At 41.0% G+C, this 19906-nt stretch overlaps 1 protein-coding gene across 3 annotated transcripts in view; it reads left to right on the top strand.

The window, feature by feature from the left end:
• reep3b (receptor accessory protein 3b) overlaps positions 1–19906 on the top strand; it is a 58368-nt gene that overhangs the window by 15223 nt on the left and 23239 nt on the right. Inside the window, exons 1-3 of one of the 3 annotated variants that reach the window (XM_048551357.2) lie at positions 1335–1428; positions 2812–2884; positions 5333–5405. In XM_048551357.2, the coding sequence (XP_048407314.1) occupies positions 5394–5405 (12 nt within the window). In that variant the 5' untranslated portion in view covers positions 1335–1428; positions 2812–2884; positions 5333–5393. Of the gene's footprint in view, positions 1–1334; positions 1429–2811; positions 2885–5332; positions 5406–19906 lie in introns of those variants that run through there. The other 2 variants (XM_048551358.2, XM_048551356.2) reach the window with 2 other exon arrangements.

The following is a 19906-nucleotide window of genomic DNA, read 5'->3' on the forward strand; positions in this document are numbered from 1 at the left end:
AATTCACATAACTCTTCAGAAGTTCTCTCTCTACAGTTGTGACCAGACCTGCTGAGTTCCTCCACTTCATTTTAGTTCACAGCAGCAGCATCCACAATATTTTGCTTTTAAAATAGCTGAGCACTTGGTTCACTTGAATTTGGATCATTTTTAGCATAATTCAGGTAACAGATTTGGCTGCCTTCTAATCAATTGTGGTGTAATACACAATCTTGTGACTGAGTACAGTATCTGGTTGGAAAAAAATAAAACGCCAAGGGTTGTTGTCTGCAAATTCTGTGCTGACTTTGATAACGTAAGACTCGTGTATGAATGATTGGAATTTTAGTTGAAGCCAGAGTGAAAGCCTGGCTTTGTTCCCATCTGGTTTTTCTGGCAGGTTGCCATTTGTCTGCATACAAGATGTGTGTGTGTTCAAGTCTACATGTTGGCATGGGTTTGAAGTGTAGTTCATACTCAGAATATTTTGGGTTTTTAAAACAATCTGAGGTGCAATTCTTGAAAGTTACAGAAGACACTGCTATTAATTTGTAGAACAAACATTTCTAGATGTCTTTGCATCCACCAAAGTGTGAAAATTGTGAAGTCTCATCTAAATATGGAACTGTGCTTAAGGCTTATCTGAAAAGCGTTATTTGCTACAATTGAGGAATTGATTCAGTGTTTGAGTAACTTTTGCATGTTCTAAGTTTTTTGGGACAGGAGCACATAAGCATGTATCAAGTCATTAGCAAATCATCCCTTGTCTCTCTTTTACCATAAATGTAGTATCATCTTCTCACCACTGTGACAAATGGTGAGTTTTTTTTTTAAACTATAAAGTCCAGTATCGCTAGCTTGGAGAAAATCGTGTTTTATATTGGGGGAAATCATCTTGTGTACTTACTGGAAAAATCCTACAATTTGTAAGATAGAAATTTGATGTTTGTCTTATGGAACAATTTTTAGTTTGCCCTTCAGTATGCATATTCAAAAGCCATATACAAAATTACATTTTTGATTGTTAGTTGAGCAGTTGTTTATTTGATCCTACTCTCGTCCATATGTTGATTAATCTTGAGTTGTTAATAATATGTGAAGATAGAGAACAATGAGTTTTTGTTTATTTTCTATGCTTTACTTTATTCCTGTGGGACAGTAGACTTCAGTATGCAAGTCAGCAAGTTGGAGCAAAACGTGTGTTTGCAGGTAGGAGGACTGTGGTAATCTCTGGTCCGAAGGCAAAGTGAGGTGTGGAATCATGTCTCTGCAAGCAAATTGGGGTAATCTGGAGCATTTCATTTTTTTTTTTAGCCAACCGTGCACTCAAATGGGAACCTAACAGTTGCCCTGACCGAACAAAGTCTGAAGCTGCCCTCACATGCTGTCTCTGAAATTCAAAGCAGAATTACAGACTTTGAAAGAGTGACTGTAAAATTAGACATGGTGGTAAGATGTTAAATGCTTTTGTTTATTTTATCCCTTCAGCAAATGTGTGTCATTTGGCATGATGGGTCTTGATTGGCTGCCCCTAATTGCTCTTCAAGGTGGCAGTGAATATTTGAACTATCAGTGTATGTTGGGAGAAATTGTAGCAAGCAACAGAGGCCATTGTGCTGGAGTGCAATTGTCTAGGAAGGCTCAGATTCTACCAGGACACTATATAGCTGAAGGCTGACTGAGGTTAGGCCATCATGAGACCATCTCACAATCACTGCTTTGCTTTGTGTCTTCTCGTTGCGCAGTTATCACTGCAATCTTGCTGTTTCAGTTATTTCTGTCAGACCAGTAAAGTATTGAGTTAGCAGTCAGCTCTGAAATTATTGCAACTGCCTGAGGAACAAATCTTGCATTGAAACATGTGGCCTTGTTTGGGTCTTAAACTACCACCCTAACCCCGCCAGAGCAAGAAGACAACTTGCCAACCGGTTGCTGTTCTCTTTTTTTATTGGTGACCAGGTTGTTGCTGGGTGCTGCCATTTTCTGTCTGTCTTTTCACATGGAACAAATCCATTTCGCTGGCTGTGCTGAACAGGTGACTGGTGCAGTTTGCGCAGGTTAAGGAGAGGGGGATAAAGAGGAGCCAGTGGATTCCCTACAGGAGTGAGGCCCCACTTGGTCAGCCATTGTTTCTTCCACTCATTGCTGCATCTGCCAGCGAATCCATCGTGTTGAGTCTGCACTACCATTAGCTCCAGATGCTCCTCCGCAAGGTCAGAGCGCTGACCTGTACTTCTTACTCAGTTGGGATTGTGAACACTGATAGGGGAGGGTGGGTTTTAACCTCTGCAAAATGTTACTGTTGAAAGATGACACCCTACGTTTTGATTAGAATTGTAGACTTAAAAGTTCCTGCACATGTATTTATGGTATCTGGGGAAGGAGTATAAAACAAGCATGGAGAAATAAAATTTCCACATTTGGCAAAATGATAGACCAGGGTGAATGGATTATACTTCTGCAAGATAGATACGAGTGAAACATAACAAATGTTTTTAAAACACATTTACTTCCCTGGAAAGTTTGAAAACTGACATTTTCTCAATGGCTTTAGATTATTTAGCGAAGCTGGCTAGTATGTTGTGCAGAATGATGCCAGCAGCATTGTTTCAATCCCTGTACTGGCCGAGACTGTTCTTAGAAGTCTTGCCTTGTCGCATTATCCCACACTTGATGTGGAATGGTTCCTGTGTAGCCATATAACCAGTTGGCTCCCCTTAATGGACTGAGATTGTCTCTTGTCTTTCAGATATAACTAATTAGCTTTTTGGTGATTTTGTATAACTGAGTTGTATGTAATTTGTATCTCACACTGCTTTCCCTTTTCAACAGCCTTGTGTTTGGTACCTTGTATCCTGCTTACTATTCGTACAAAGCCGTGAAAACCAAAAATGTAAAGGAATATGTAAGTACTTTTTCAAAATTGGTTTGACAACTCCTTGTACTAATGTGATCACTGATTCCTCCGAGTTTCATGCCTAGTTAAATGTGCACACAAAATATTCGGGTGCTGAGGGAACGACATGGGGAGATGAAATCTTTCTGTAATAACATATCTTCACACCTTATTTAAAAGCATTTGACGACCAAAATGTAAAAATAAATCTATTCTTTTCAATTTGTAGAGAAATTGGTTCCATGTGAAAGAGCCCAATTCATTGATTAGATCTTTTACCTACAGCTGGTGTCATTATGTTACAGCTTGTGCTTTTAATCTAGGCACTGTGGAGGAGAACAGTAATGTAGAGGTCTGTTTGACAGGATTTTAAGAGTTCTGCAACAAATAATCAAAAAGGTAAATAGAATGTTGGTTGTAATATCTGAAGGGATAGAACATGAAATGGCGTGCATTACACTTTAGTGTTATGAATTGTTTTGAGATGTTATGAGACACAGCCAAATGAAATCAGCCTCCTGACCCTGGATTTGCAGCACTGTAAAATTAAGGTACTCAGTAACTCTTGAAATTGACCCCAGCGGTGTCTAACCAGACTTTTTGGATAATCGGTATCCATACTTTGTGAATAACTGATAACAGATGTCAGGTTTCTAGCATTTTGATGGTACCACGCCTTTAAGGGAGATTTGTTCTGTGCAGTTTCTTTTGTAGAGAGGTGTTGCCAGAATGACTGTGTTTGAAACAGTGATAAATAGCTTTGAGCTCCTTGAGTGTTGTTTTTAGACGAAAGCATGAGGCTGCCTCGGACCCAGGATTTTAATTTTGCTTTCATTTGGGATTTGGAGTGATCTGTTGAAGCTGATAAGATACAGCTGTCTCTCTGCTTCAGCAAAAAGCTTGAGTTCACTCTGTTTCCTTCAAAGTTCCTTTCTCCTGGATTGGAAGGGAAGTAAAACAGAGGGAAATCTGTTTTGCTGAATTTGCCTTTGCAAAGGATCTGTTTATGCAGTGCTGCTATATTGGAACAGTTGATCTTTAGAAATTAATCCAGCGAAGGATGTGTTGTCCTTGGAATCACTTGACTGACACTATGCTAAAGAGATTGATTTTAAAAGGAAAGATGTATGCTACATGCACTTGCGCAGTAGATTTTGGGGTTCTCTGACGTGAGGTGCATAAGAATTCCCACGTAATGTTTTGAAACTGGGCTGTCTCTTGAAATTTCACAACTGAGAATGTCAAAGTGCAAGAAGTAAAAGTGATTGTTGGAGCAGGCCGAATGGTATATTGCTGCCATGTTCCTAATCTGCGTACTAATCACTGTTTCTGTTTATTTTGCACATCTGCTTAGATTGCTGTAGACCATTTCACAGTTGACAATTTATTTCATGAATTGTCAAGTCTTGAATTTTTTAAAATCAACTTTAAGTGTCTCACAAGCTACATTCTATTTAGGTATGAGATAACAAAGTATATAGCTGGATGAACACAGCAGGCCAAGCAGCATTAGAGGAGCAGGAAAGCTGATGTTTTGGGACTAGACCCTTCTTCACATTTTCTGAAGAAGGATGTAGACCCGAAACATCAGCTTTCCTGCTCCTCTGCTGCTTGGCCTGCTGTGTTCATACAGTTCTACACTTTGCTATCTCAGATTCTCCAGCATCAGCAGTTCCCACTATCTCTGTTTCTATTCAGATATGTTGCTTTTAGTTGCATGTCAAGCTGAGAAGTCAGTCTGTTAGACTTAGACATTCTTCTCTGTGTGAAATGCTTTGTCTCCAAGCTTGGAAGTTCATTGTGCCTGCTCTTTGAGTTTCCTTGACAAAAATCAGTGAAAGTGATTTACTGTTTGAAGTAGTATTTTTAAAAAAAGAACAACTGTATAATAGGAGAGACTGACCCAAGTAGTTACAAGTGATCAAGATTAAATTGCTGGTAAGTGGGAATAATGGTGTGTTCACAAAAAAGGCCAGATGAAAAGCAGAGTACTTGCAACGAACTGGAGGAAGACATACAATTCTGAAATACTGGAGTATCCAGCCTCTTGAATAAAATGTTGTTTGGAGTTATGCTGCCTATTCTCGGTTCTACTTCCTTCTATCTCCTTTGTATTTTCTAAACTGCCTTCAAAGCATAACATTTACTTTCTCGGACTTCAGACGTCATCTTGCTTGCCTTCACTTGAAGAGATCTTTGTTTGCTTTAGTCTGCCTTGCTAAATATCTCTGTAAATGACCTTGCCTCCACTTGACAAGATATGTTTACTTTAATTTCTCTTGTTTCTGTTCGTTTTTTTTAGGTACTTGGGGTTGAAGTATAGATTGCATAAAATAAATGCTACAGAGCTGCATCCATGTACTCTTGTTGATCAAACTGTCTTAACTCCTCTTGGAAGTTCAAGCGATATTGTTTCATATCACGGATTACAAAGATTGTTGCCTCCTTTTTCCACAGCCCTGTACCACCTTGCCCATTGTGTGATGAAAGTGAGGTGAATTTGAACACGGCTGAAATAATGTTGGAACACGTAAGCCTAATCCCTCCTGAGATTTCAGTTATGTACTTTATGAAGCTTCCTGCATATGCAGGTGGGCCCCTGAATCCCTGAACCTTGAAAGGTCTGGCAAAAGAATTGGGGAGGGAGGTTTGTAATGTACCTTGGGGAATATTTTGCTGTGCTGACGGGAATTGCAAAGTATCAAAAGTTGAGTGGAACTTGAATAAGCAGAGCAACTAAATGTAACTTTGTGTCTAATTTTAGCAAAACTAAACCCACAATAAAACTCACTGGCAATACCACTGTAAATTTCAGATTAGACTTGGAATATGAATGCTGGAGGTAGCACTGAAAGGGCTCACGGGAATGAAAAGCAATCAGTCTATAAACCTAATGGCTAAAAGTAATATCCAGGCAGGACAGATTATTTTGATATTTGAAGTAAATGTGTTGGGGACGGAGTGTGCATTAGTCTTGTATTACATAAACCAGACCTCTTGTTCCTGCTTACACCAACTCGATGTTTCGGTTCGGTTCTGTCAATTGAAGTGGTAGTGTTGGAGAAAGATACAGTTGTAACTGTGGCCTTGAAAGGAAGTGAATAATGACACGTTTGTTAGTATTGTTTGTAAACGAACCGTAAGCAAAGCCACAAGGCAAGAAATGCTCTGTTTGTGCCACCACTTGAACAAGTGAAAATAACAAAAAATGCTCAAACGACTTAGCTGGCCATGCAGCACCCGTGGAGAGAGAGAACAAGAACTGACTTGTCAAATTGCTGTCTCATCAGAACAGAAAAGCCATTCGATATGGAATATACTATAAGGAGTTACAGAATCTGGGAGAAAGGTATCTAAGGGCAGGTGTTTGAGGTGGAATAAGTCAGATCGTGAAGTGGTGGGAAGAGAGCTAAGGAATGCCAATAAATGGTAGACTTTTGTGGAGCTAGCACAAATGTAACAAGCTGAGCAATCTCCTTCTGTACTATAAAATGCTAATTCTGTTACAGGTGCATTACTAACATCTTCATTTGTATTATGGTTCTGTTGGCTTATGACCTCAGATTTCCCCAGCCAACATTGATTAAGCTGTGATTAAAAGCTCAAGTGTGGGGGTCAAACATCACACCGTTTCCCATATGAGAGGAGGCAGTGACATGATCTCACTGGATTCATAATCCAGAACCATAGGCTAATGTTCTGGAGAAATAGGTTTGAATTCCACCATGACAGATGATGAAGTTTGAGTTCAGCAAAAATCTGGAATTTTGGAACAAAAGTTAGCTAAATGGCAATCATGTAACCTATCGATTGTAAGTGGGTGCTTGCTGACATCGACAGCTGTCTGTAACTATGTATGTGTGCTCATTGGAGAACGTGTTTCCAAGCACTGATGTCATTATGTACATTTTACATGTGATGTCATGCACAAGTGCATCACTGCGTGCATTATTTCAAATTGAGCTTCAGAAGTGGGGAGAGCGGTACCTGATAGAGTGGGATGGTGGAGGATTCCTGGAGTGAGGGAAGGGAAAGAGTGACAGAAGCTGGGGATGTTGTTAACTAAGGAGAGCCCAGGAGTCCGGTGTGGAGATGGAGGGGCTGACAAGGAGAATCTAGGGTGTGCAAAACCCGCTGTCTCTTTCCCACACTCCCCCTGAAGTCTGCACATGGGGGATGCAAAGAGGCACTTAAAACGCATGTGTCAGAATCATCTAATCATCTAATCTAAGTGGGTCAGAATCCCAATTACTTCATTAATGTCCTTTAGGAAAAGAAGTCTGCCTCACCTGTTCTGGCTGGTGTGACTTCAGGCCTTCAGAAGTGTGGTTGACTGTTAACTACCCTGTGTAGAGAAATGAATTACTTAATCAGTAACAACCACACTCCATTGAAATAATTTCTAGAAAATGACATCAGGAAATTTGGTCAGTCTTTTGGCCTTAAGTTAAGGTAGTATGAATTTCATAGTCGTAGAATGATAGTGGACTGGCATCCTGACAAGAACCATTCACCATCTGCTAGACTCTGTCTAAGCCTGCTGCTGCCATAACTGTATTGTTGATTGGAGCTCTAAGCCTCCTATGCAGCAAATTTAAGCATAATGTTGATCATTCATAGAATCGCTATAGTGTGGAAACAGTTGTCATTTTTAAAATCTCAGTTACAGGAACATAGAAATGGATCCTTCGGTCCAACTCACCTGCGCCAACCAGGTATCCTATATAAATCTAATTCCATCTGCTGACCAATATCATTCTAAACCCTTCCTCATCTTACACCCATCCAGATGCCCTTTAAATGTTGTCATCGTGCCAGCCTCCGCCTTTTCCTCTGGCAGCTCATTCCATAATAAAAAAAATTAGCCACTTAGCTGATTCCCTGCTGTGACCTCCGACCCAGATTTCTCCAAGGCCAGCTGTGAATTTCACTATTTGGCATTCCTCTAAGAAAAGTAAACAATGTCCAGAGGCACCTTGAAATCAAACAGCAGAGGCAGTAACTGTGAAGGTTCACGACTGGGTCAGACAGCAGCATAGGTTTCTTTTTCCATTGATTCACTTCCTGTCATGTGGTCACTGCCTTTGTGTCCATTCCTCCTTTACAAAAGTGCCATTGTTTTGATTTTTTTTCATGTGTTGAGCTACAAAATCACTGCTGAAGCCCTGTGTGCAATTTGCTTTTGTGCTTCTGGCAAATATCAATTTCGTTACTTTTGGCTGAAAGAAGTCCGTACTTTGCAGAGTGAAATGGATGCGCAATTGCAGCAGTGTACGGTTCAATTCTGGTCTTCCTGTTGTAGGAAAGATGTCATAAAGCATGGAAAACTCAGAAAGGTTCAGAAAAGATTCACAAGGATCTTGCTGGTATTGGAGGGTTTGAGCTGTCGAGATAGGGTGAATAGGATGGGGCTTTTTTTTCTGGGCTGTCAGAGGCTAAGGGGTGGCCTTATAGAGGTTTATAAAGTCATGAGGGGCATTGATAGGTTGAATAGATAAGATCTTTTCCTCAGGGTAGTGTGGACCAAAGCTAGAGGGCATAGGTTTAAGGTGAGAGGAGAAAGACAGGTGAGTGTAAGGAATGAGCTGCCAGAGGAGGTGGCGGAGGCCAGTACAACTACAACATCTAAAAGGCATCTGGAAGTGTACATGAGTACGAAGGATTTAGAGAGATATGGGCCACATGCTGACAAATGGGACTAGGTTAGTTCGGGATATCAAGTCAGTGCTGACAAGTTGGACTGGAGGGTCTGTTTCCGTGCTGTAAAACTTTGATTCAATCATTACAACAGCAATGTATTCCAAACTATGAATTCTGGAAATGTCCAGCATGTTGAATTGCAGATGAGAAAACAGTTTAGTAAATTTGGCAACAAGAAACAAATTTCAACAGCCAATCAAATGTTTGGTTTAAGTTGATCAGACTTCATTCTTGAAATAAATTTTATGTTAAATGGATATGTTTTCTTGCTTTGAAGACATGACTGTATCCTGGAATACTGCCGTGTGACTTCATGTCCCTTTGTAGCTGGTGGGAATGATTCAACGTGTGATTAATCAAAATAACATGGGCTAATTCAAAATTGAGTTGTAAATAGATATTGTAACATGGTTAACAATGTGTGGAGCTAGATGAACGCAGCAGGCTGAGCAGGAAGGCTGACATTTCAGGCCCAGATCCTTCTTTAGAAAATCTGCATTCCCTACTATCCTTGTTACGTGGTTTTTAAGTATGAGCTTTTCAATTCCTGAAGCACTGTTTTCCTTAAACTAATAATTGACATTTTAATGTGGTTCGTGTTAGTGGTTCACAAGCATGCTGAGTGAGAGTGGCATCCCTGCCAAAAACATTGATGAATTCCCAGAAACTCCCAGATAATGCAATGAACCAGAGGGAAAATGCTCCCTTTTGGAGGGAAGCCTTTCCTTTGTCCTCCCTCATGTTGTATCAGTTAAACAGAGAGTGGAATCAGGGCAAATAGAACAATCTGATCACAGACTGGCTCCTGGGATTACCATGCACTCGCTGGATTCTGAGCTGGCTTTCAATTCCACAGATGTTGGTTGTTACACAGTATTTGTTCAGGACTGCTTCTTGAGTTTGCATGTGTTCTTATGAAGAGACACTGGTTTTAGCCATAGAGTTGATCCATTGAAGGTCAAATAAAAGCTCTTAACTTTCGTTTTAAGTATTGAGGATTTTGGTTGCTGAACCCTGACGAGGTTTACATGAACCTACCATAAGCCAGTCAACCTACAATGCCATGAACGGCTTTTGAACTTGGTGACAGTGGAAATCATGTTAACTTGTCACAATTGTTGACATTTTATTTTTGGAAATCATGACAGCCCTGTTCAGTTGCAGTTATTTCAATAAATCCTGTTTATTTTGTGTGATATTGTTGTGAGCGTGTTGTGAAATCTGTCAGATTGTTGATTGGGAGTAACAGAACAGCCTCCAAATTTGGAAATGTTTCGGTTTGTGCACCCAGTTTGTATTTTGTGCGTCACTCTACGTTCAAGTAACTTCTGAACTTGCATAGTCTTAGGAAATTGAAGGCAAAGTACCTTTTTGGCATGTAAGTGTACATTGCGTGTACATTCATTGCAGTCTATTTTCCATTCCATGTTGCTTGATGACAGCTGCATAGACTCTTGAGCCCCTTATTTTCTCAGTCCTGTCAAAACACGTGCCTTGTTTGGTTTGAATTTTGTTTTCCTGGAAGCTGCTAGATTTTTACCCAACTTCTGTTCGTGCTTGTTAGATTACCAAAACCACTTGTAAGCCTCATCTAAATAACAAGTTGTTCATTCAGCTGTCCGTCTGTGGAAAGTCACTGGAGTACATTTTGGGCCCCCTGTTACTGCAATGGCACAGTATTTTGTGCCTTTCCAGTTTTTCAAAATGCTTATGGAGGAAGATTAATGTTTCTATTTTTTTGGTTTTTTAGTTTTCTCTTTTAAGCTCCCTGCTCTCTAGGAGATGTGGGACAGTGGACGCTCAGGAGAAGTAAAATGCTTGTGTTGAAAGGGAAAGAAATTAGAGGCAAAGAAATAGAGTGGATGTGATGAGTGGAGTGGAGATTTCTTTTTGCATTTAAAGAAGCCCAAAAATAGTTGATGATTAGATTTCAGTAATGGAGCTGAAAGTAAACCTGTGGCATTGGGCTAATTGACTTGGATTTCATGGGCACACCTGACATTTGCCAAATGCGGGACTTGGAATTAATTAGATCTTTTAATTTTTAGTTTGTTCTTCGAACCTTGGTCATGTCGCATGCAGGTAGCAAGGTTCTACAGTCACATTTGTAACCTGTAAAACTAAAGTTTTTATACTGGATTGAGAAATTTAAAAATTAAGCAATACCTCTACCCTAATATATTTTTGGGCAAGCTCAGAAGCATGAACAAGGGTATGTATCTGCAGAATTCAAACTAACCATACCACCAAATGGCTATTCGTGAACTATACTGTACCTTGGGCAGACTAGTTTGAATTGGTAAAACAGAATATTAGGGTGGCAGTTGGCATTATAAAGGATTGGGTCTGACTGTGAGTATGTTGATGATCTGAGCGCATGTTACCAGTGAATAATTGCATCCCAGAAGAAAACAAATAGTAAAGAAATGCATGAACGAGATGATGAGGTGCTTAGCTTAAAGGCAGGGTTCTTAGTTCTTATTCCATTTGGTTCTCCAATACAAAATCTCCTGTATAACTGGTTTTACAAGGAGATTTACAGATTACCAATGGTTAAATGCTGAGACATGTTCACACAGAGCTCTACAGATTTTATCAACTGAATAGTGATGTATTTTTTTTTAGAATCTAAAGGTGTCAAGGAGTATGGGGTGAAAGCAGGCAGCTGGGCGATGTAACAGACAGGCGAGGGTGTGCACAGGTTAGGAAGGAAGCTTCAAAGTGACGTTGAATGAGTAGCATCAGTCTACAAAGATAACAAGGTGTAGCACTGGATGAGCACATCAGGCCAGACAACGCCAGAGGAGCAAGAAAGCTGACGTTTCGGGTCTGGACTGTCTTTGTTAACCCCATAGTGTAAATATCTTTCCATTAACACCATGTAGAATTTGCAGTTGCCTGTTCTCTGGCACATCTGGTTTAGGTCATTGTTCCAAACCTCAAAAAACAATAATAATATATAAACGTCTTTCATGATTTAAGTATGCATAAGGAGAGCAATCCAATGTCACATGATCTTGCTCTCTTTTGCACCCCAGTGGCAGCATCAAACCCAAATATTCTTAATGCAAATATTTGGTTTTGAATCGCTATTAAGGTGTCATAGTTATTTGGTGATGTTGACACCAGTCGTCGGAAAGCTTATTTCATTCTTTGAAAAAACCAGTTCCAGCTCAAAAAACATTTGTTTTTCAATCATGAAATAATTGATAAATTGGTTCAGGTAAATGTCTGAATGTACTTTTGGCATTGTCTTTACTATAAGATGTGCTATCCTTGGGTGTGTTTAGCTGACTAATTGGAGCAGTAGTTTTTTCATCATTCTCCTTTGTCATTAAAACAGGTAACTTGTAAATCTCCTTATTAAACCAGTTATCCAGGAGATTTTGAATTGTAGAACCAAATGGAATAAAAACTAAAACCCTTTTAGGCTAAGCACCTCATCATCTTGCTTGTGTATTTCCTTACTGTTTGTCTTCTGGCATCTGATTTTGTTCTTTTTGTTTTCTGCAGCAGTCTTATTGCACTTCTTCATACAAAGCTGGTCTTCTGCTTCTAGAAGAAAGAGCAAGAGTCTAATGAACATACAGTATTCAATTATATCTGTAACATGAACAATTGAACATGCAAGTGTCCATGAAATTGGGAAACTAATGCACTACTGTGATCGAATGAACAGCATGTCTGAGTGTGATGGAATCCAAAAGGAGCTATTCCTCCACCCACAGATCCTGCCTTCCCTCCGACCTGACTGACCAATCCTTCAATCGCCTACCTGCACTTACCTATCGCAATCCCACTGACCTTCCCCAGCCTGTCTTATGTCCGCCTCCCTGACCTGTCCATCTTCTCTCACGTCTAACCGCTCCTCCCACCTGACTGACCGATCCCCACCACTACCTAGTTGCCCGCACCTAATGCCATCCCACCTACCTTCCCCAGCCTGCCCCCCCCCCATTTATTTTTGAGCCCACTTCCTCTCCCCCATTTCTGAAGAGGGGTCCCGACCCGAAACGTCAGCTTTCCTGCTCCTCTGATGCTGCCTGGCCTGCTGTGTTCCTCCAGCTCCACACTGTGTTATCTCAGGCCCCAGCGTCGGCACTTCTTACTACTTCTGTCTTTCCTATACTCACTGCTTCACCCATTCTCTGGTTTCCTCCCTTTTTTTAATTCACTCATGGGACATGGGCATCACTGACTGGGCAAGCAGTTATGCTCATTTCTAGTTGCCCTTGACAAGCGACAAGGTGAGCTGCCTTCTTGAACCGCTGCAGCCCATGTGCTGTTGGTTCACCCACAATACCGTTATGGAGGGAACTCTAGGATTTTGATACAGTGACAGTGAAGGAATGGTGATATATTACCAAGTCAGGATGGTGAGTGGCTTCGAGGGGATCTTGCAGTTGGTGGCGTTCCCATCTGTCTGCTGCCCTTGTCTCTCTAGATGGAAGTGGTCCTGGGTTTGGAAGATGCTATCTGAGGAGCTTTGGTGATTTTCTGCAGTGCATCTTGTACATAGTGTACACTGCTGCTCCTGAGTATTGCCGGTGGAGGAAGCGGATACTTGTGGATATGGTGCCAATCAAGTGGGCTGCTTTTTCCTGAACGGTATCCAGCTTCTTGACTTGTTGGAGCTGCACTCACCCAGGTAAGTGGGGAGTACTCCATCACACTGTTAACGTGTGCCTCGCCAATGGTGGGCTGCCTTTGTGAATTAAGGAGATGAGTTAATTGCTGCAGTATTCCTAGCGTTTGACCAGCTCTCCTATCTGATGTGTTTATGTGGTGAGCCCATTTGAGTTTCTGGTCAATTGTAACCTTCCCCCCCGCCACCCCAGGATGTGGAGAGTGTGATTTCAGTGATGCTAATACCATTGAATATCAAAAGTTAGTGGTTAGATTGTCTCTTATTGAAGATGGTCATTGCCTGACATTTGTGTTACTTGTCAACTTAAACCTCGATATTGCCAAATCTTGTTGTATTTGAACATAGATTGCTTCAGTATCTGAGGAGCCATGAATGGCTTTGAACATTGTGCAATCATCAGGGAACATGCCCACTTCCTGTCTTTATGGTAGCAGGAAGGTCATTGATAAAGCAACTGACAATGGTTGGGCCTCAGACACTCCTGCAGCGATATCCTCGAGCTGAGATGACTGACCTGCAACAACCACGACTGTCTTCCTATATACCAGGTATGACTTCACCCAGTGGGGAGTTTTCCCCTCATGCCCATTAATTCCAGTTTCGCCTGGGCTCCTTGATACCACACTTGTTAAAATGTTGCCTTGATGTCCGGGGCAGTCAATCTCACCTCACCTCTGGCTTTCGTCTCCTTTCTTTTTGTCCATGTTTGAACCAAGGCTACAATGAGATCAGGAACTGAGTAACCCTGGCAGAGCCCAAACTGGGTGTCGCTGAGCAGAGTTGTTGCTGAACAGGTGCTACTCGATAGCACTCATGACACCTTTCATCACTTTACTGATGATCGAGATTAGACTGATGCAGTGGTAATTGATGAGTTGGATTTGTTCTGCCTTTTGTATATGGGATATACCTGGGCAATTCTCCACATTGTTGCGAGAATAATATCAGGGCCCATAACCTTGGCAGTATCCAGTGCCTCCAGCTGTTTGTTTATATTACATGGAGTGAATCAAATTGGCTGAAGACTGGTATCTGTGATACTGGGGACCACAAGAGGAGGTCAAGATGGATTATGCACTTGGTACTTCTAACTGAGGATTGTTGTGAGTACTTCAGCTTTGTCTTTTGTTCTACTGTATTGGAGTCTTGCATCATTGAGGAATGGGACATTGTGGAACTACCTCGTCCAATGAGTTGTTTAATTGACCACCACCATTTATGACTTGTCTGTGGCAGAGTTCCAGAGATAACAAGGTGTAGAGCCGGATGAACACAGCAGGCCAGGCAGCATCAGCGGAGCAGGAAGGCTGACATTTCGGGCCTAGACCCTTCTTCAGAAAGACCGTTTTATTTGATGCTACTTCTGATGATTCTCTGATGCTACTTGCCCTGCTGTGTTCATCCAGCTGTGCACCTTGTTATCTCAGACTGTCCAGCATCTGCAGTTCCTACTATCTCTGAGAGAATGTTGAGCTTAGTCACATTCACAAATATTAAGGCTTTTCACTGCTGACACTCCAAAAATCACCACCAATCCCACTGAGGAGGACAAGGACAACAGATACATCGGAACACCTGTAAGTTCCCATCCAAGCCACTCACCATTCAGTCTTGGAAATATATTGCGGTTCCTTCAGTGTCACTGGATCGTAATTTTGGAATTCCTTCCCAAGTGGCTTCGTGGGCCTACCTAGACTAAATGGTCTGTTGTAGTTCAAGAAGCCAACTCATCACCACCACCACCAACTTAATGATAGTCGGCAATAGACAATAAATGCTGGCTCAAACAATGATGCCCATATCCTGTGTGAATAAAAACAAAACTGGTCTAGGTAAGTAGTATTGGGCAGAAGATGGGTTTATAAAAACTCTGTTCAGGCTGAAAATGTCACCCACAGTTTGCATGCTCATCTTGACAGTAGCACAGAGAAGAAGCTGCAATACAAACTTATTCTGTTTCCAAAGGTGCCGTCAGCTGCTTCATTTAAGTGTTTAAGCAGCCTTTATTGTAACTCATTTGATGTGACTCTGATGTCTTGGAGTAGTTGATCTCTGTCATACTCCTATCAAACCTGACTGTTTATCCCTGTCATCCTCATTCTAACATGCAATTCCACATAGAATTAATTTGCCAGTTATATCAGCCTGGTTTGTGTTAACTCTTGCAAATATAGCAGGAATATCTCCTCCAACTGCAAGAAAGTTTTAGCTGCTTTAAATTCCATGTTGTGTTAGTCTGAGAGACATGTTATCTGTCCTTAATCCTTCACAACTTAAACTCCACATCCAACCATATATTGTCCTTGTTCAAAATGTTGAGCTTCGAACTTCTGTCACGAATTAACTAAGATCAGTGTGCTGATAATCATGCCTCATTGTTCCACAAGTAATTACTAAATGCGTAAACGTGCAAAATCTCAATGTGACCACCAAAACCTAATTTGTCGGATTGACTGTTACCTGGGACAAAAGCGAACTACCCATGTTCTGTTTCTGCAGTCGCAGTAAAAATAAGTCTATAGCAGGCTTCACTTGAACCAAAAGAGAAAAAAGAAAAGATTTGTAATTTGTGTAGTTTAAAGGGTATCCCTTAAACACATACACAAGCACACTCCAAATCACAGTTGAGACAGATGAAAGGCAAATGGTTTAATACGTATACTGGGTGAAAAAGTATTCAGACATTGGAAACAAAATTCCAAAGCATAAAAGCCCAGAACACAAGGTGCTCAAGTGAAAACCCCTTAGTTGTTGTGATTTTCATGTTGACTGCCTTCCTTTGATCAGCTATCTAGGCCTTTGCTTGTTTGAATTCTCTCTCTCAAGGTTTGTTCATTTTCCTGTCTTGCCGCAGAGAATGCTGTTTGCAAGAAACATGTTTTCGGTGTGCTGTTGTTGGCATTTGCAGCACTTTCATGCTTTGCAGCTCGATTCTGAGAACCATGACTGGACAGAATTTCTTTAATTAGAAATAATTTGGTGCTATTCATCTTGACTTCCTTGCCTTTTTATCCAGTAAGTGATGTTGTATTGCACAACTCTCAACGTGCAGCTCTTGATTTTATTCAATCCATTTTGTTGTTCCAGGCTATAGTCCAAAAAAATTGAAAATGTATGTTCTCTTAGAACACACTTCTCCCATTCTGAAGCATCCTTTGGTACATTATCCAGCAAGGCTGTGGTCTGCTGTTAGTACATGCTTTGTCCTGTACTAATTGTGCCTGTACAAATTGCATAAAAAGCTGATGTTTTAAAAGGCTGAGGCCATTTGGGTGATATTATGCAAATGTGTTGATATCTTGACAAAAATAGGGAAGAAAAGGAACACTATAATAAAACTCAAATGCTGAGGATGCTGGCAATCTTGAATAAAACTTGATGGTATTGAAAAGGTTTGGCAGGTCTGACAGCATGTCTGGAGAGAGAAACTGAGTTAATGTTTCAAGTTAAATGTTTTTGAGTATGTTCTGGTTTTGGTTGGAAAAGCTAATCAAATGGGTACAAAATTAGAATCGTGGTAATATCACCCATTGGAAATGGCCTGCAAGTATTTTTCTGATAGAGTGCTAATGTTTTCTTGTATGATGGTGATTGTGCTTTTATGCTATAATTTGTTCACGATCCTTTGTCCCAGATGTTCAAATATTTTTGTTTTCAGTCTCGTTCACTCAACTGTTTGTGTTATGTTTCATCATGAATAGTGAACTCCTTCATCGGTGTTATGGTTGTTTTGGATGAGTCATAGAGTCATAAAATCGAAAACACAGGCCCTTCAGCCCAACTGATCCATGCCAACCGGATTTCCTAAACTGAACTAGTCCCATTTGCCTGCATTTGGCCCATATCCCTTTAAACACTTCATATCCATGTACGTGTCTAAATGTTCCATATGTTTTAATTATATTGACCTTATAAGCACCACTCTGTGTGGAAAAAGTTGTCCCTCTGGACCCCTTTAAATGTTTTCTCTCTCACCTAAAACATATGGCCTTTTTGTTTTCCCTGTAAAATTAACGTGCATGGAATTGAGGGTAGTGTGCTGAAAAAGAGAGAGAGCTGGTTGGCAGGTCAGGAAACAAAGATTAGATTGAAATAATTGCACAGAGGCTGGTACCAAGTCACGCCTTACTTACTTGTGTGTAGTATATTGGCTGTGGCCAGCCAATTCGGAGTCAGTCCTCTGAACTGAGGAGATTCAAAATCCCTTGTTTATACTACTTTCCTAATCAGCCTATTCAGAGATGTTATTACCCATCTCTGGAGCAAATGGGACTTGAACCCAAGTCTGTCATTTCAAGGGTAAGAGAACTACCACTCCACCACGAGGGACCCTATCCCTGTTTATATTGGTCAGCCAGGGCTTCCTGATTGGCTGGCGATTTTCAGCCAATGAGTTCCACTTGGTTCCAATCACAAAGAATAAACAGATGTTTTTCAGAGTCGAAGCCAGTGACAAGTAGCGTACCACAGGGATCAGTGCTTGGTCCTCTGCTATTCACAATACGTGTTAAATGATTTAGACACGGCAGCTATATGTGATAACCCCAGCTTTTCAGACCACACCAAATTGGGTGGGAGGGTGAGCTGTGGAAGATGCAGAGATCCTTCAAATATGATTTTTGACAAGTTGAGTTTTTTTCACTTTAGATTAGATTCTCTATAGTGTGGAAAATGGCCCTTTGGCCCAACAAATCCACACCGCCCCTTGGAGCATCCCACCCAGACCCATCCCCCTATAACCCATACACCCCTGAACACTATGGGCAATTAAGCATGGCCAATCCACCTAGCCTGCACGTCTTTGGACTGTGGGAGGAAACCGGAGCACCCGGAGGAAACCCACACAGACACGGGGAGAATGTGTAAACTCCGCGCAGGCAGTTACTCGAAGCTGGGTCCCTGGTGCTGTGAGGCTGCAGTGCTAACCACTGTGCAACCATGCCACCCTATGTGGGAGTTAGTGGGCAACTTCATGGCAGATGAATTATAATGTGGAAATTCTGACATCTACGCAGATGTCGCAAAAATAACGAGGCAGATTATTATCTGGCAATATATGGGGAAAAAGGACGCCAGGATTTTCTATGTGCACCAGTTGCTGAAAGTAAGTATGCAGGTGTGGCAGGCAGTGAAGGCAGCAAGAGGAATCAGTTTACAGGACGAGGGATCTCTTGCAGGTTTACTGAACTTTGGTTAAACTACATTTGGTGTATTGTATGCAGTTTTGTTCTCCTAATCTGAGGAAGGATCTTCTGGCTTTGGTCTTGCCAGTTGCTTTCAAAATCTTTTCCATGTCTGCTTTTCTGGGCAGCAAGTTTTGTGTATCTGTGTATCTGTCTGTATCACTCCCTCCCTTCCTCTCTCTCTTCCATCTTTCTTGCCCACTTCCTCTCACCTGCCATTTTTTCCCCTCCCTTGCCCCAACCCCTCTCTCCATCTCCCCCTCTCTGTCTTAGCCTACCACTCCCTTTTCTCTCCTCCCTTGTCTGATGCATGGTCCATTTCACTGCAATAATTAACTTGCCTAGTTTACCCTCTTTTTTTTCCTTCAGCTTTAAAGAAACTGCCTCATAGCTGCCCCCACTTTTTTTAAAAAAGTTTGGTTTATTTTACCGTTCATCATAATTTAACTTCTCCATATTCAGTCACATCTATTTTCCCACTTCTATGATCTTCCCTCAATTAGATCACTCTTGTGATAAGGCCTGATCAGCATTGTGCAAAATACAGGCTGAATCCAAATCTTAAAAACTCAGTTTTCTGGTGCATTCCTTTATGATCATCATGGGGACAGGTAACTAAATAGAATCTATTGAATGATGCAGCCAGTTTAAGAAAAAAAATCTAAAAATTAATCACTTTTTGTTCTCGTAAAGGGTCAGCTGACTCTAAACGTTAATTTTTTTTTCTCTCCACGGATGATGCCACACGCTCAGAGTTTCTCCAGCACTTTTGTTTCAGATCCGCATCATTTATAATTCTTTGTTTTACTCTATCACTTTTAAATACTTAACAGAATCAGCATGTTGTAAAAATTAATTTAGGCTAATGATACTTTCGGTAAAAAGATAATTTTGCTTGAATTAGTCCATCACCAAGAGCATTTTTAAAAAATGGTTCATTTGCTGACAACAGTGATCCAATTAACGTTTGCTGACTGTGCATGCTTGAATCCATGTTTCCAGTCTGTGTCTAAAGCAGATTTTGAAATACTTTGGTTGAGGGAGGAGGGAGAAAATCTACTTTGCTTAACCTTTTCTTGATTAACCAACCTATTCATTCATTTTTAGTGGTTTGGCAGCTATTCATCACATCTTCAAAATACGTTTGATTTATTGCAGCTAGTGTGCGTGTCCTGGGTGTGAGCAGTCGCAGCCTTTTTTGTTAAAACAACTACCTGTATAATTTTATATACGTATGATACCATAGGCAATTCTAGAGTTGTCTGATTCTGACCCAGTTGTACACAAGATCTTTTAATTTCCCGCTCAATTGTTTCATCACTTCAGTTGTGTTCATCAGCTGCTGTATTTGATCTGAGGTTGCTGGGGGCCATCAACACCACCAAGGCATGTCTGCGTAAACAAAAACAGTCCTTGGGTCATGTCCATCCTGATGGCTTTTTTTTCCCATCAACAAAGATGACTTGATATACAAGCTGTGTGTTGGCTATTGCCTCTGCT

The sequence above is a fragment of the Stegostoma tigrinum genome, chromosome 20 (genome assembly GCF_030684315.1).
Source record: "Stegostoma tigrinum isolate sSteTig4 chromosome 20, sSteTig4.hap1, whole genome shotgun sequence".
NCBI classification, from domain to species: domain Eukaryota; kingdom Metazoa; phylum Chordata; class Chondrichthyes; order Orectolobiformes; family Stegostomatidae; genus Stegostoma; species Stegostoma tigrinum.